General features: G+C 40.3%; 2 protein-coding genes across 3 annotated transcripts in view; one reads left to right on the top strand and one right to left on the bottom strand.

Annotated features, from left to right (window-relative positions):
• The window catches only part of PCYT1A (phosphate cytidylyltransferase 1, choline, alpha), a 50,987-nt gene that overhangs the window by 29,546 nt on the left and 4,057 nt on the right, over window positions 1-17,384 (bottom strand). The window contains exon 1 of one of the 2 annotated variants that reach the window (XM_032869377.1): window positions 17,000-17,137. The exons of the other annotated variant lie outside the window; for it this stretch is intronic. The gene's annotated coding sequence lies outside the window, so the exon portion shown is untranslated. Of the gene's footprint in view, window positions 1-16,999; window positions 17,138-17,384 lie in introns of those variants that run through there. 2 annotated transcript variants of the gene reach the window in all.
• Window positions 9,048-10,264, top strand: LOC116874801 (cysteine-rich protein 1-like). The gene is made up of 2 exons (XM_032869791.1): window positions 9,048-9,074; window positions 9,847-10,264. Exons 1-2 carry the CDS (start codon window positions 9,048-9,050, stop codon window positions 10,108-10,110), a joined length of 291 nt encoding a protein of 96 aa, XP_032725682.1. The 3' UTR covers window positions 10,111-10,264.

The raw sequence follows: 17,384 nt of genomic DNA, 5'->3' as shown, positions 1-17,384 counted from the left end.
TGCCCCTCTGCTTGTGCTTGCTCTCTCTCTCTCAAATAAATCAATAAATAAAATCTTAAAAAAAAAAAACCTAAAAACTAAAAAACCCCACCTCATCAGTCCAATTAGTGACCATTTCTAATTTGCATATAACAGGACTTTATTTAAGTACCTGTTAACATCTCAGGGTAAGCAAATAAAATCCATTAAAAGAAATGAAATCAGCAATCTTGTGTCAGGCAGTTAAGGTCAGGTAGTCACTAGTACTGGGAACTTACTGTGTATAGTGTACTTTAACATATTTTTTGAAGTAAAAACTACTTTCTTAAGAGGACTTCAAATTCAACCGAAGAAACCACATGTTAATGATACAAAAATGCTCCTTAGGATTCTCAAACCACTGGGGGAGAGTTTGTTTAAAAACAGGATATTTACAGAGTTTCAAAGTATCTCCTGAAGGGTCCCTGGACAAAAGCACGAGACTGATACAAAGCGAAGGTCAAGCAAAGCTTTATTTCTCGCCAAGCATCGAGAACCAAACCCACCGGCGGGGGCTGCCTCTTACAGAGAAGGCAACCCTTCCCTGCCTTACAGACTAACTTTTATAGAGCAAAGGCCATGTGGTTGAGCCTGGCCACACACAGGTGGCCAATGAGATTGTAACACACAGAGAAAGCTGCACAGTCATGCTAGGTCACACATGGGTGGCCAATTGAATTACAATTCACCCTATAGTAGCTATTTGAACTAGCCTATCACCTTGGTCAGAATCGGTGCCCAAAAGGCGGGGCCCACATTCTTTGGTAGTCAGGGAGATAGTATGTGCGCTTTGCTGATTGGATGTCTCCACCTGGCCTGACTCATACTTGCATTCTGGGCTCTGTTATCTCTCCCTGACCTGACGCGTCCTGGTATATGGGCCCTTTTATCAGGGGCTGTTCGGCCATATTTTACCGGTTTCCCAGACCCATTTCTAAGTGAGTTCCTCTGGGGGGCAGGGTCAATCTAAGTTCACTGAATATACAACAAAATGGCTGTTCTACCAAGGTGGGGCTGCTCCGGCTAAGTAGGCCCTTACATCTCCAAGTATATTAAGCAACTCTTATAGATTACTTATTAATTACAAAGGTAAAATAGTTACTTTTAGAGTGGAAAAAATCTCTTTGCTAAGTGATCAGAGTTAATTAACATCACCAATAATGCCTCTTGATGTGAAGCACTGAGGACATATTACCTGCCAAAAAGCATACCCTGTATGAGTTTATGAGAAACAAGCAAACAAACCTCAATTAAAGGACATTCTGTAAAACAACAGGCCAGTTATTCTTCAAAAAATGTCAATCATGAAAAACAATGAAAGGGGGCACCTGGGTGGCTCAGTGGGTTGAAGCCTCTGCCTTCGGCTCGGGTCATGATCCCAAAGTCCTGGGATCGAGCCCCGCATCGGGCTCTCTGCTCGGCGGGGAACCTGCTTCCATCCCTCTCTCTATCTGCCTGCCTCTCTGCCTAGTTGTGATCTCTGTCTGTCAAATAAACAAATAAAATCTTAAAAAAAAAAAAAGAAAAAAAAAAAGAAAAACAATGAAAGGCTGAGGGATTGTTCCAAAGGAAAGACAACTAAATTTCATTTCTAGATTGGGGGGAGAAATTGTTATAAAGGATAGTTATTAAGATGATCAGTAAAATTTGAATACGGACTGTGTATCAGATCATAATACACATCAATGTTAAAATACAGTTGATAATTACACTGTGTTATGTAAAAGACTTTCCTTGTTTTTAGGAGAAAAAGCTGAAGTACCTGGGGATAAAGGGTCATGATTTCTGCAACTAACCCTCTGCAGAAGCAGAAGAAGCAGCAGCAGAAGCAGGATAAGCAGAAGTAGTAGTAGAAGCAGAAGAAGAAGCAGCAGAATCAGAAGAAACAGCAGAAGCAGCAGCAGAAGAAGAAGAAAAAGAAGAAGCAGAAGCCGGAAAAGGAGAAGCAGAAGCAGCAGCAGAAGAAGAAGCAAAAGAAGAAGGAGGAGAAGGAGAAGCAAAAGAAACAGCAGAAGAAGAAGAAAAAGGAGAAGCAGAAGCAGAAGAGAAAGGAGGAGGAAAAGCAGAAGTAGAAGCAGAAGCAAAAGAAGGAGAAGCACAAGAAGCAGAAGCAGCAGAAACAGGGATAACAGAAGCAGAAGAAAAAGGAGGAGAAGCAGAAGATGTAGCAGCAGCAGAAGCAGGAGAAGCAGAAGAAACAGAAGCAGAAGCAGCAGCAGAAGAAAGGAGGAGAAGAGGATGAGAAGGAAGGGGAGAAGAGGATGAGAAGGAGGAGGAGAAGAAAGAAGAAAATTGTGTATATTATCTTACATTTTAAAAAATCAACGGTAAAGTAGGGGCGCCTGGGTGGCTCTCAGATAAGCCTCCAACTCTTGATTCCAGCTCAGGCCATGATTTCACAGGCCTTGGGATTGAGCCCCCATCTCGGGCTCCACGCTCAACAGGGGATTTGCTCGAAGATTCTCTCCCTCTGTCCCTACCCCAACTGGTGTGCTCTCAAATAAATATTTTTTTTTAATTTAAAAAATAAAAAATAAAAAAATTAAAGCAAATAGGCCAAAATGTTACCAATCTATGAAACTAGATGGGACATAAAGGAGTTAATTTTAATATTCTTATAACTTTTCTATAGGCTTTACATTTTTTCAAATAAAAAGTTCAATTTTTAAAACATTTTTTAAAAGGGACACCTAGGTGGCTCAGTCACTTAAGCGTCTGCCTTCGGCTCAGGTCATGATCCCAGGGTCCTGGGATCGAGTCCACATCCGGCTCCTTGCTCAGTAGTGAGCCTGCTTCTCCCTCTGCCTGCTGCTCCCCCCTGCTTGTGCATGCACTTCTCTGACAGATAAAATCTTTTTTTTTTTTTTTTAAGATTTTATTTATTTGACAGACAGAGATCACAGGTAGGCAGAGAGGCAGGCAGAGAGAGGAAGGGAAGCAGGCTCCCTGCTGAGCAGAGAGCCCGATGCGGGGCTAGATCCCAGGACCCTGGGATCATGACCTGAGCCAAAGGCAGAGGCTTTAACCCACTGAGCCACCCAGGCACCCCCAGATAAAATCTTTTTAAAATTTTTAAAAAAATGTTCTGTAACAATTTTCCACTCGTATAAGTCTCATATAAGACTGTCTTTCAGGTTCTCTAGAAATTGATTCCTTCTCTTTCTTAACTCTTTGAATTAGTATGAATGATACAAATATTCCAAGAAGTATATGTTTTAGTAATCTAAACACCTTGCAAGGAAGTAAGATCATAACAGCAACAGTCATAATAATGGCTGTCTTTTTTTGAATACTTACTATGTGCCAGGCACTATGCTAGGTACTTTATATGCATTACTCTCATTTAACCTATATGACATGAGATGCAGGTACTATTAGCCCCAACCTACAAATGAGAAAACTAAGGAACAGGGAAGCTAAGTAACCTATCCAAGAGATCACAAAGCTAGCCATGGAAGAGCCAGGATTTAAATCCAGACTTGTCTAATTCCAAAGTCATTACCACTATATTCTTCTGTCTCCCGGAAATCCAAGATTTTTAAAAAGAAGCTGTCTCATCATCATCAATACTGCTACTTCTGTCAAGAACACTCTCTCTATAGCATGAGTCCCTTAAGTTCTTGCAGACTTAAGTCCTAACTGCACAGTAGAAGAAAAGGTCACAGTACTTAAAGGTAAACAAGGTCTCAGGACCAATTGAATAGAACTGGTGTGGCTATTGGTCTCATTCAGAGTCAGCCCAATTTGTCAGCTGTACAGATGTGTAGATCTTTCCTATTGGATAGTTTTGCTAGGATTTTCTTGTCAACTTTCAACTTAAGCAATAAAGATTTCTTTAATCTCAAGACACCTGGGTGGTCCAGTTGGTTGGGTGTCTGCCTTCAGCGCAGGTCGTGATCCTGGGGTCCTGGGATCAAGCCCTGTTTTGGGCTCTCTGCTTGGTGGTGAGCCACTTTCTTCTTCTCCCTCTGCCTGACACTCTGACTATTTGTGTTCTCTCAGTCAAATAAATAAAATCTTAAAAAAAAAAAAAAAGATTTCTTTCATCTCTGTTCCTCCCTCTTCTGACCTTACAAATAGGTGTCACTGTAAAAGCACCTGTACTTTCCATTCATGATACAAAACAGTTTTAAGGGTACCATAAAAATAAATAAATGTTATATTGGATTTCAGCAATTACTCTCTATAACTTCAAGTTAAAATTCCTCAATGTTTAATAGAAAAATACTTAACACATCCAAAGACATGTTTGTATGAATTTCTTCAGAAGTCTTTGCTCTTTGTCAGGGGTGGAAGAGTGGGAAGGTATGTGTGCTATAATATTTTTATAGCTTTACTGAAGTATAATTGAGACAATAAACTGTATTTAAAGTGTATGATTTAATGAGCTTTAACATATCTATACATCTGTGAATCATCAAAATTAAGATAACCAACATTACTACCACTCTCAGGTTTCTTCATACCACATTAGAATCCATCCCTGCCTCCCCGACTTCAACTTTGCTTTACTTTTTTGTCTGTTTGTTTTTTATACTGTGGCAAAATATATGTAACATAAGATTTGCTTTGCTTTCTAACTGCTTACTTCTTAAAATATTGAACCATCTTGTCATATGATTCAACTTAACTAGACAAACACATGACGGATATTATCATACTAGAAAGAAGCAAAGGCTCGCCTTCTAAGAGTTAAAATACTGCCAGTGTGGTTTAAATATATTTGAAAGCCAAATTGGTACCGGGGTAATTGGACCTTGTGATACCCATTCTATTCCACTAGATTAAAAAGTCATACAAAAAATATAAAATATCACAATGAGGACTCAAGGCAAGAGAAAGGATTTGTATGATTAGCTTATTAAAGCTAAAGTAAAATTCACAAACATGGAAGGGATCAAGTGGTTACTGTGGTTACTGTTATGAACATGTTATAAAGCCCTTTGGTAAATAACAGTAATACTAGTATATTTTACCTGTATTTCAATTGAGTACATATAACAAAATCTTTCCATCTGCCTTATATAAGCACCTTTAATCAAATGTCTAAGGCAGTGTTTCTCAGTATTTTTTATCCATGCTCCATTTTAAGAAATACAGAGATTTTAACCTCACTCCATCAGCATAGTGTAACGATGTTAAGAGTTCAGGCCCTAAAATCAGATTACCTAAGTCTGAATCCCTTCTCTACTACTTACCAGCCATAAGAACTTGGACAAACTCCTTAATTGCCAGAGCTGCATCACCCAATAAATGAGATTCAAATGGAGTAATCCATGTAAGCCTTAGTTCAGTGCCAGGCACAAAGTAAGTACTTGTAAGCATTAGCTGCTATATTATTTAGTAGCAGTAGTTGTCATCATCTGCCTTAAAGTTTGCCTTCGTGTGTATCCCCTATATCCAAAAAGATTTTGTCAAGTTGTCCCCCCCAGGATTACTATTATGAAAAGTATACTTTAAAAAAAAAAAAGATTTTTTTTTAAAGATTTTTCTTTATTTACTCGACAAAGATCACAAGTAGGCAGAGTCAGGCAGGGGGTGGGGGAAGCAGGCTCCCTGCTGAGCAGAGAGCCCCATGTGGGGCTCGATCCCAGGACCCTGAGATCATGACCTGAGCCAAAGGCAGAGGCTTAACCCAATGAGCCAACCAGGCAACCCCCCCAAAAGATTTTATTTATATATTTAAGAAAGAGAGAGAGGGGGCTAGGGGAAGGGCAGAGGGAGAAGCTGACTCACCACTGAGCAGGGAGCCTTCTACCTTTCATGGTGTCGTGTCCTAACAGAGATGGCAATTGATCATTAAAACTGAGGCACAGATGATAAGGCCACACAGCTAGTAAGTAGTGAAGCTGGGAATCAAATTCAGTCAACCTGGCTGCAGACTACAAACTCCTAACCACTACAACATATAATACGAAACAATACCATACTATTACAAGAAGATAACTGGTAACTATCTCTAAATATTTGAATGCCTGTCATGTTGGATAGAGCAAACATCCAGATAACAAAAAATGGATCACTGGATGGAAGAGGAAGAGTTATAAATGTTAACTGAACTTAATAAAAACCTTTTTAGGAATAAGAGTTATCCGAAACAGGACTGGGTTACCTCAAGAGGCATTTCATTTTGGCACACCAGGACATTCAAGCAGAGGTTGTACAGAAACATACTTATTCATTTTGTTGGTCATTATCCTGTTATAAAGTCCATCTTGGTTGATCTTTTTGCTTATTCCAATCTGTTAAAATAATTTCTAATCTTGAATGCCATCTATAATATTAGCTATTTACCATAATTTTATGAAATCTATAATCCATCTCCATCCAAGTCACCGCTGAAAATACTGACCAGGGTATGTCCATACACCAATGTGACCTACCACTAGATTCCTCCGCCCTGCTCGCACTCTCTCTTGCATGCTCCTTCTCTCTCAAATAAAGTCTTCCGGGGGGAAAAAAAACAACCCAGGATAGAGAATATATTTAAATATCTTAATGATTAGTATTCAATCAGATGTAAATCTGTCTTATTGCATTATCACAAAACCCACATTTCTCTATCACAATACCAAAGATTACGATAATAGTGATGATAATAATTATAGCTAACATTTATTTAGCACACTTCCTACATGCCAGGAATTTTTAACCTTTGCATATGTTAAATAACTTAGTCCTCACAACAATCCTATAAGTTAATACTATTATCCCTATTTTGAAGATGAGGAAATTGAGGCACAGCTAAGTTAAATGACCAAGGTCACCTAGGACAGGGCAAAAATAGGATTTGAACCTAGGCATTTTGACTCTAGGGTCTGTACTATGCTGCCTAGTATATAAAATGGTCATACAAGAATTTAATCAAAACCATGTATTACACTGTCAGGAATTTAATTTCACCTTTCATAAACAATGGGCTCCCTTCTCACTGGGCCTATCAATAGCAAAATACTCAAGAACTCTGGGAGACTTATTTTGGTTTGGGCCAGAGTAGAAGAGCAGAAAGGACACTAGACTAAGAATCATATCATATAAACTGGGATTTAATTCTAGCTCCTTCCAGTACCTTAACTCTAGGTAAGAGTTTATCTATGTGATTAGGTAAGGCTCTAATAAAATGTACTTAATTTCTAAATCATGCTAAGGATCAAATGAGAAATTAGACTATAAATTCCCTTATGTAGCAGATATTTGTTGTTTGTCTTCCCACTGTTCAATCCTCCTGCTCTGAAAAGAGCCCATTTTTATTTATGGGCTCACTTTCTTTTGGTCTATTTGGTAAGCTTCAACCTCAAATCTTATCAGATCACATGTATGAAACTTTAACCAATCAGCATATCACCTTCCCCTGGCCACAGATTGGAAGGAGGGAGGGAAAATGGACAGTAATAGGTGACCTAAGTCAGTTGAATCAGAGTACTTTTCAGAACTCACCAGATGGAAATGCTTGGATGAAGATTATCACTTCTCCTTGGGGACCTGAACCTAGAGAGACATGGCTTTGGGAAGCATCCTGTGACAATCTAGTGGCGATCCGACCACCAGGAGGAGAGACTTTTTTGAAAGCACTGACACACAGAAAGCAAGCAGATGATGGGGAGAATTTAGATCCTTGTCTAACTGTGCCAACCAATACATCCATTCCCCTTTTTGCTTAAATTAGTTAAACTGGGTTTCTTATCACTTGTAACCACAAAAATCACAGTTGGTGCATTTAATATTTAGCAATGAGCTCTGGCACATAGTAGGCACACTCAATTACTATTTGAATAAATATACTAAGTATAGAAAACCACTTTTGAAATTTTGAAAAGCACTTATAAATTACTGTTTTCTTTTGATGGAAAGGAATCAAGTTCTTGTCAGTTTATAAGTGTATCAAAGATGGCACAACAAAGCTCCCACCTGGTTAAAAGTATTTTTCCTTATCTGGTTACACTATTCCTTATCTGCTTACATACGGTTCTTCTATTTTCTAAAGATGACTTTTGTATATTACACTGTATTTTACATTACACTTTAAACTGAACATTATACATTAGACTGAAACTCAGGTCTTAAGATCCTATGGATTTGAAGCAAATATACCAAATACATTTGGTGTTTAATGTAAAACACTTCTGTATCTTATCCACTTTCTGAGAAAATGGAGAACACCAAGATCACATTCTTCAACAATAACTCTAAAAGAATTTTGAAATCATAAAAAGATTAACTCTCATTAACTCTCATGCCTTTTTTCCTCTAAAACTACTATTATTTTTTAAACTTTGACTCTAGATCACTCAAGAGTGTGATCTTTTTTTTTTTTTTTAAATCACTGGCTCTTTTTTTTTTTTTTTTTTTTTTAGATTTTATTCATTTGACAGAGATCACAAGTAGGCAGAGAGGCAGGCAGAGAGAGAGGGGGAAGCAGGCTCCCTGCTGAGCAGAAAGCCCAATGTAGGGCTCCATCCCAGGACCCCGGGATCATGACCTGAGCCGAAGGCAGAGGCTTTAACCCACTGAGCCACCCAGGCACCCCACTGGCTCTCTCTTAGACCAACCCCATGTTCCCTCACATCTACTAACTTACACACCATGAAAGCATATAGAATAATTTAACTATTAGTGCCTTACTGGAAAAAAAATTACCAGTTCCCCAAAAATTACAAAAGATGCCTGACATATCAGGTTTGCCACTGAGAAAAGGTATGTGGGAGGATGAGAGCATACTGAGAATAGTAAATACACGTCGGCTTTTAGTTCGTTATACTCAAACTTTGCTATTCCTAAAACCACATCACCTTTACAACATTCACAATTGCCCCGTTCCTCCAACAATGAGGAACAATACTTCCCAAACTCTCCGTTTATGATAACTATACCTCTGTAATCAACCAATACCATTAAGTAAAGGTATAGTGATTTCCCTGGGAAAGGGGGTAGCTTTAAACATCTACATTCAAGCGAGGAAAAAAAACCAAACACATACATGGCTGCCTTAACATAACAGGCTGTGCAGAAGGTGATAAGGTTGGAAAAAGATGGTACCTCTTCAGAACCAATATAGTGTAAGATCAGAATGGGGATGGGGAGTGGAGAATTACCTAATATTCTATAGGTGGATCCTGACTTCCAGCCATGGCATCCATATTAATTAAGCTAGGGTAAGTCAGAATGAAAGTAGTGGAGATAGGATACAGAGCCTCTGTCTTCAACTCATTAGGGTGTACCAAGGCTTCCTGTTTCCTTAGCAGTTTATCCTACAAAAAAGTTTCTTTGTAAAATGAAATTATAACAAAAGAGAGCTAAAGGGAGCTGATAGCATGTGTAAGGTCTGATCTAACATTGGTACCTTTACAGTCCCTAGTAACCTATTTTTAGTCAAAATCCCCACTAATGCACAAATCTAAATATAGACGTAACGGCCACTACCACCAGACCACCACCATGCCTATTAAGCAAATTAGGGTCTTTAAATTGCTTTCAAAATACAGAATGTAGTATCTATGCCTGTGATTTTTACTCAGATTCACAAAATCTGGCTCCATTTCTGCTGACTCACCTCCCAGAACACACTGCTTGCCTTGTTCTTCAATGTTTCAATAAATGCCTGCTTGGATGCATCAATTTTGCTACTAAGAAAGTACAGAGAAGCCCCGCCCCCGGCGCTCCTCCGGCAGTACCACCCCGCGCCCCCTCCCGTTTGTTTGGCCGGATTGGCCCAGGGGACTGGAGGTGCCCCCCCCCCCATGCGGCACAGGGCTGAGACCCAGGGTGGGCCACCAGGCGCCCCGGGTGAGACCAAGGGTGGAGGGAACTGGAGAAGGCTGCTGTGAATAGGTGGCTGTGCCCTGTGACCCCAGAGCAGGGTCTTATGCTGGGTGGGGGGGCACCGTCTGTGCCTCTGCAGCTGAGCGGGTGACCTCTCTGGGGAAGGACTGGCATCGGCCTTGCTTGAAGTGTGAGAAATGCGGGAAGACGCTGACGTCAGGGGGCCACGCTGAGCATGAAGGCAAGCCTTACTGCAACCACCCCTGCTACGCCTCCATGTTCGGGCCTAAAGGTTTTGGGCGGGGTGGAGCTGAGAGTCACACTTTCAAGTAAACCCAGGTCATGGGAACACTGTCCCCGGCTGCCCACCGGGCCACTGCCCCTCCAGGCTGATTGCAGGCCTCATCCGCAGGCACCCGGGGCCCCCTGTCAACTCCCATGCCCTCAATAAAGTTGAACACTCAAAAAAAAAAAAAAAAAAAAAAAAGAAAGTACAGAGAAGTGAAAATGTGTGTGAGGTGGGAAGGGTGGCAGTGAGAAGATAACTGAGGATAAACCTAGTAAAGTATTTTTCCAATCTATGTGTCCTAACGGAGACAAAATCTGGGTACTGGTATGCATACGCTTGTGTTTTAAAGATGACAATCTCCTGCAACTGTAGTTTCAAGGACTCCCACCCCCACCCCTTCTATTCTACTTCCTTATTACTAAGAGATCTAGTAAGCATCTCAGGGTGATGAGATGCTTCCTAACCTATGCAACAAATTAAGTAATAGCAAACTGTAAGCACATACATTCTTCAAGTTTCAAAAACTGAATTCAAATTTGACGGAGTACTACAGGGAACTATCTGCAAAAAAAGGAGACATGAATTTTTCCTTTGCATTCTATTCCTGCTTCTCCCATCTCTGGGACATTGTCTGCTTCAGTAAAACCATATGCTCAGTAACTTCCTATTGACATACCAATGTCCAGTTCCAAGGCTGAGTGAGCAAGAATACTTTATACTTGGGATCTTTACCTGTTTCCACCACTGTGGAGCTTAATGAAGTGGTGCTCTTAAGAGGCAAGCTCTGTGGGGCTAATAATACATTATATGTTTAAAAAAAAAAAAAAAAGGCAAGCTCTGTGAACTTCTAGGTCAAAGTGCATCTAATACTCTTGGCATTAATCACGTCATCTGCTGTACACTCAGGCCTTTCCAAAGAGAAGAATGCAGTCATGTCATCCCTGTGCAAAGACCTTTGAAGTTGGAGGGAAGATATATTTAACCCACAGTGGGGAGGAGGGACTGGGTTCAAGAACCAGCAGACCTCACAGGCCAAAAATGGCCCACTGACTGCTTTTGAAATTAAAGTTTTATTGGAACACAACTATGCTCGTTCACTGATGTACTGTCTATGGCTGCTTTTGTGCTATAACTGCACAGTTGAGTAGTTGGCAATAGACACTGTATGACTTGTAAAGTACAATATTTACTATCTGGTCCTTTTGAAAAAAAGTTTGCCAAGTTTGCCAAGAAAGTTGCCATCTCTTATACTAAATGAAGAAAGAACCAGTTTATCATTAATTAGATAGCAAATCCTACCTAGATTATGCAAACAGTAAAGTAGAAGTCAGTGCTAGGAATATGACTTCAAGAAATTGTACTGTAACTTTCTGATATAGGACTTCTGCAGTTTATGTCACTAATCTGTATATATTACCACACTATATAGAGTAAGCCATAAGTATGCCTGATTTGGGAAATTCTAAATGATAAGGTAAAGACCACAATATAACCACATTAACAGACTAGTTTTAAACCAGAGCTCAATGTTATGCCTCAATATTTGAGGCTACTAAATTGCCACATCTAAGATCTTAGTTTTGAACTTGATCTCTTCCCTCTAATTTCTTCAGAGAAACCTTTATTCAACAGACACTGAGTGGGCACTTACACTGTGCCAGACCCTCGGTTCACCATAGAACAAAATAAAGGTTGTATTTGGGCCTCACCACACAACAGAATATTTCAGGAAAGAGACTATCCTAAAAACCACAAGGGACACTTGTACTAATTTTTATGGTTGAATAATTTTGCTCTCCCACCATTCCACTACAAAATTCAGTGAGTAAACACAGTGTTTAGATTCTGCTTTTCCTAGAGTGGGTTATGGAATTCATATATCTAAGACAGGGTCTCTGACAGATTCAGGGAAGTCTGGAATTTGGACAAAAAGAATTATATCTTCATTTTTACTAACCTCTGGCAAATTCACAATTTCCTTCAATTATGAACATAAGCTACAACAGTAACAGATTGTCAATAATAGAAATCTTACTTTCAGATAACATCACACTTATTAAAAATATCTTGAAACACTATTTAAACATATGATCATTTTTAAATTATTATGGTTATAAGATCCACTAATAATAAACATTATTTATGGTATTAATGAAAAGCACATATAGTATTATATTACACATTTTATTTTATATTTATTTTTTTTAAGTAGGCCTCACACTGAGCATGGAGCACAACTTGGGGCTTGAACTCACAATCCTAAGATCAAGAGTTAGATACTCAAATGACTGAGCCACCTAGGAGTTCCCTATATCACACATTTCAAAAGCATTTTGGTAACTTTATTTCAACATAGTTTCCTTTTTGTTTTATGTATTTAATTATTTGCCTGGTATAATAATATTATTCCAAAAGGGAATCCACCAGGTTCCACCATACTGCCAAAGGGGCCCATGGCACAAAAAAAGATTAAGATTTCTACTCTAGGGCCAAAACATAAACAAAGATAATCACACCTAGGATAATTCCCTTTAAATTAAAATAAGAAAATCTACTTAAAAAACAAAACAAAAAACCTATTTTCTGTTAAGTGCCACACACCCATTTTGTTCTCTAGCATAGAGCAAAGACCATATGTCACTATTTTTTTACCAGCCTTCACTTCAAAATTGGTTTGCAAATAGTTGTGAGTGTGATATAACAGCCTGGCAGACCCAGGGGATCCCCGGCTCACTGGCAGTCATTCTAGGACAAATAAAGAAAGCTTCAAACTAATGTAACTTTTAACAATAGAGTTACCAAAAGAAAGGGAAAAAAAGACAAAACAAAAACCAGAAAAATCCAGGTATATATCTACCTACTAATCTGGTTTGCAAATAGTAAAATGCAAGCAATTAAATTATTTATATTAATGGAGTAATGTATGTAAACAAACATAGTGCCAAATATTTTTTAGAGACTCACAAACAGTTCTCTTTTTTTTTCTTCTCGAGTGGAGCTATGGCACATACTGCAAAATAGAGTACGTAAAAATGTGTATATTCCCTGAATTTCTTGACTGAATTATAGAAGGAGTTCTCTAACGGTAGAAAAGCCAAAAGATCTGACTTCAGATCAGTTATGCAAATACATGAAAAGTAAAGCATAAGAAAATTATAATTATTACTATCTTGTCATTACTCAACATTAATAACAATAGCAAATTATTATGCTTGCTTTTCCTATAAATATTTTTTAAATCAATTTTTATCAGCATTTATAACATGGAAAAGTTATTTAGCTCCCTCAGAGAATCATTTCTAACCTATAGGTTAGACAGCTCCATAGGGGAATCATGAATGGGGTCAGGTGGTTTACAAACTCCATGAGACTGTATACAAAATTTGGTGAGGATGACTATGTTTCTGATGATTAAAGACTGTTTAAGCAGAAAAACAGTTACCTCTGCCATAGTCAGAAAAGCTAAAACAAGAGAAAGCAAACAGTTCTTCCCTTAGTCACAGAGTGAGTTAGGGTTAACATCAGATAATTAACCTGGGATTTCTAAATCTAAGGCTCTGACTAGATTATTCTCCCTAAGGGATCACATATCCAAAGAGAAGGACCCCAAGAAAAACAAAACCTCACCTATTTATGGGAAGAAAAATCCTAGGCTAAGAAAGGAATAAAGTTCATTCTTTATCAATCAGGCCATTACACCGGTTTTTGAAGGGAATTTGCAAAGCAGGGTAGGTCAAAAGAATCCTTTCATGCAACAAACACAAAGGACCCCAGAGGCAGTGCTGCAGTCTCCAAGTCTAAATGACTTCTAAGTCAGTTATCTTGAAGCATATACAACTGACCTTTGAACAACACAAAGGTTAGGGGCACTGTTCCCCAACACACAAACTTGAAAATCTGCTTATAACTTTTGACCCTTCAAAACAAGCCTACTGTTGACTGGAAGCCTTACCAATAACACTGATAGTTGATTAACATATTTTGTATATTATACATATTATTTACCATATTCTGACAAGGAATACAAGGAAGCTAAAGAAAAGAAAATGTTATTAAGAAAATCATAAAGGGGCTGAGGGGCCTGGGTGGTTAAGTGTTTGCCTTTGGCTCAGGTCATGGTCCTTGGGTCCTAAGATCGAGCCCCACATTGGGCTCCCTCCTCAGCAAGGAGTCTGCTTCTCCCTCTCCTCCTCCTCTTACGTGTTATCTCTCACTCTCTCAAATCAATAAACAAAATCTTTTTTTTTTTTTAAGAAAATCAATTAAGCATCTGAATCTTGATTTTGGCTCAGGTCACGTTCTCAGGAATGTAAGATGAAGTCCTGCTTCAGCTCCAAGCTAAGTGTGGAGCCTGTTTAAGATTCTATCTCTCCCTCTGCCCCTCCCCCTTTCTCTCTTAAAAAAAAAAAAAAAAGAAAATCATAGGAAAGAAAAAATACATTTATAGTATATATTGTATTTATCAGAAAAAAAATTCACGTGTATGTGGACCCATGCAGCTAAAACGTGTTGCTCAAGGGTCAACTATATTCTGTTACAGAAATTCTTGAGTAGTTCCTTTCAGTTATGTATAAGTGTAAGCCAAGTAAACATCTAATGTTTTAGAAAAAGGTGTAACTAGCCATTTTTTGACTAAACAAAGCCTCTCCCCCACCATTCACAACTCAATACCATACCGGTAACTCAAGAAACTTTCTGAACTACCTTCCTCTATTACAAAGTATATGTGTGTAGGAGGTGAGGGTCCCTATTACGTTATCAGATAATTGCAGCATCAGATAGGCTAAAATTACCTCAAACTTCTTTTTTTTTTTTTAAGATTTTATTTATTTATTTGACAGACAGAGATCACAAGTAGGCAAAGAGGCAGGCGGTGGGTGGGGGAGCAGACTCCCTGCTGAGCAGAGAGCCCTATGCGGGGCTCGATCCCAGGACTCTGGGATCATGACCCGAGCAGAAGGCAGAGGCTTTAACCCACTGATCCACCCAGGCGCCCCTCAAACTTCTTCTATTAAATATTGTTTAAAAAATCACTGGGTGTACAATCAGTAGCACCTTCTACAAAAGTTTGTAGAGAGGACGTAGTGAAACTCACTTTAGTTCATTTCACCTGCATTGCTAACAGCCCTCAGGAATGGGGATCAGTAGGGGATAAAACCACCAGCTAAAACATCATCTAAATTTACTCACGGCATGGTATTATTCCTAGTTTGCCAGTGTTGGCCTCTAGTACATAAATCATGGAGCTGGACAGCTAAATACACCAAAGCCTCTCCCATATGGTATTCTAGATCACCACTGTTGACTTTCCTAACATCATCCTTTCTTCCACATTATGGTCACCATCTGCTTACCACTGATTATTGCAACAATTCCATTCTCAACTAATATCTTTTTACCGGCAATTCATGGTGCTTACAGAATCACTAAATACCAAGATTGAAAAGAACCCTAAAGTCCGTATTGGCAGAATGTTCTGTCTCTATCTTCAGTTCCCTTCTTAAGCCTTGTTCCTACCCTCCTCAAAGCTTCCCCTTTCTCGATGTCTGTTCCTAGCAGTTTTTCCTATCACAAACCCCTATATCCTCACTGCTTCTATAAATATCGCTGTCCCTATTTCAATATGTTAAGTTCTGGTTCTACAACTGAGATCTTGAGTTTCAATCTTCAGTCATAACCAGTCACCTCAATTATATTTGGGAAGCCTTCTCCAATTAAGTCAATCTGATGGAGCCTATCCCCCTTCACCCCTGCCCCAGCCATAGAGCCAGTCTTTGAACTTCTAAACAGTCCCCTAAACAAAGAATCATGGCATTTTAGACCTGAAAGAAAACTCAGAAATAAACTGAGTTTAAACATTTTTACTACATTTCATACATTTTAGGATATATGAAATCAATTTTACATCATCATCTCATACATACATAACTGAAACAAGTTTCATGAAACAATACTATGTGAACACACTGAAAATTCCTATTGTATTCCATTAAAAGAAATTCAGGTGCTATCCACTAAACGGATTTCATAACCCAACAATAGCATGGAACCCCTAGTCTAGTAAACATTAGTCCAAACTTCCCATTCACTGATGAAAACCCTGGAGCTGATAGGGTGCCTGGATGTCTCAGGCCTTATGAGTCTGCCTTCGGCTCAGGTCATGATCCCAGGGTCCTGGGATGGAGCCCCAAGACAGGCTCCCTGCTCAGCAGGAACCTTGATGCTCCCTTCTCCCTCTTGTGCTCCCTCTGTCAATGACACTATCAGGTAAATAAATAAAATCTTTTAAAAAGAAAGAAAAAAAACCGGAGCTGGGCTTTGAGGTAAGTTTTCCAGCCACAAGACGTTTGTCCATAAATTTAAACTCAGGTCTGATAAATGCCACCCAGACCCGCATTCTTTATACTACACACCTTCCCTGCCCAGTCATGACCGCTCAACCACACCCTGTGCCCAAACACAACCCTACAGTACCATGTCCAGGCACCGAGCCCACACTGTTGTCCAAGTCAGCCCCTCAAAGTTACTGCTCCTGAGTCAAAGATCCGCCCCCCTCCCCGCTCCTGGCCGCTGCTTCAGGTTCCCTTAGGTCGGATTCCCTGCACAGTCACTGTCCCTCCACCCGGAGTCTCCTCCGGGGCACTGTCTCAGACTTTCTCGGTCATATTCCTCTCGCAGCCTCTGCCTCGTGCTCTCCGAGGTCAGAGTCCCTTCGCATTCACCGCTCCTGGGTCGCACACTCCTCGCAAGCAGCTACCTCTCGGTCACAGTCCCCTCGCTGTCACTGCCCAGGGTCACAGCAGCCTCGTAACCCCTCCACGCACTCCCCTCGCTGTCACTGACCCAGTCTTCGGTCAGTCTCCTGGCGGTCCTAGCCACACAACGTGTCCTCTCGGAGACAGCCGCGAGGAGATGCACACACCGGATCCTCACCTGCAGCTCACGCTCCGCGGGCCCGAGTCCTGGCAGCTTTCTCCCGGGCGCCGCGTCACGGACAAGGAAAGTTGAAGAGGTTGCGGGGAGACGCCCGGGAAAGGCAGCTGACGGAACAGCGGCCCGGAAGTCCCGCCTACTGCCCGCCTTCTTGTCAATCCGACTACGACATTTCCCTGAAAACCATGACCCCTGACTCAGTAGTTCCGCCCTCCAAAGGGATGGCGTGGCTGAACAGAGAACGCCGGACACAAGAGATGAGGTGGCTAAGGGCCAGTCGCCATGCGGAACTGGAGTTTGGGGTGAAGACGCCTCCTCGTGGGGAGTTACGGCCGTGGACTGTCGCGCGTGCTCGCTGCCAGTCGGGGAGGACCTGCTCTCTCTG

Source organism: Lontra canadensis, unplaced genomic scaffold (genome assembly GCF_010015895.1).
Source record: "Lontra canadensis isolate GAN:19392208 unplaced genomic scaffold, GSC_riverotter_1.0 scaffold38, whole genome shotgun sequence".
In the NCBI taxonomy this organism is placed as follows: Eukaryota; Metazoa; Chordata; class Mammalia; order Carnivora; family Mustelidae; genus Lontra; species Lontra canadensis.
This window is presented reverse-complemented; position numbering and strand designations above follow the sequence as displayed.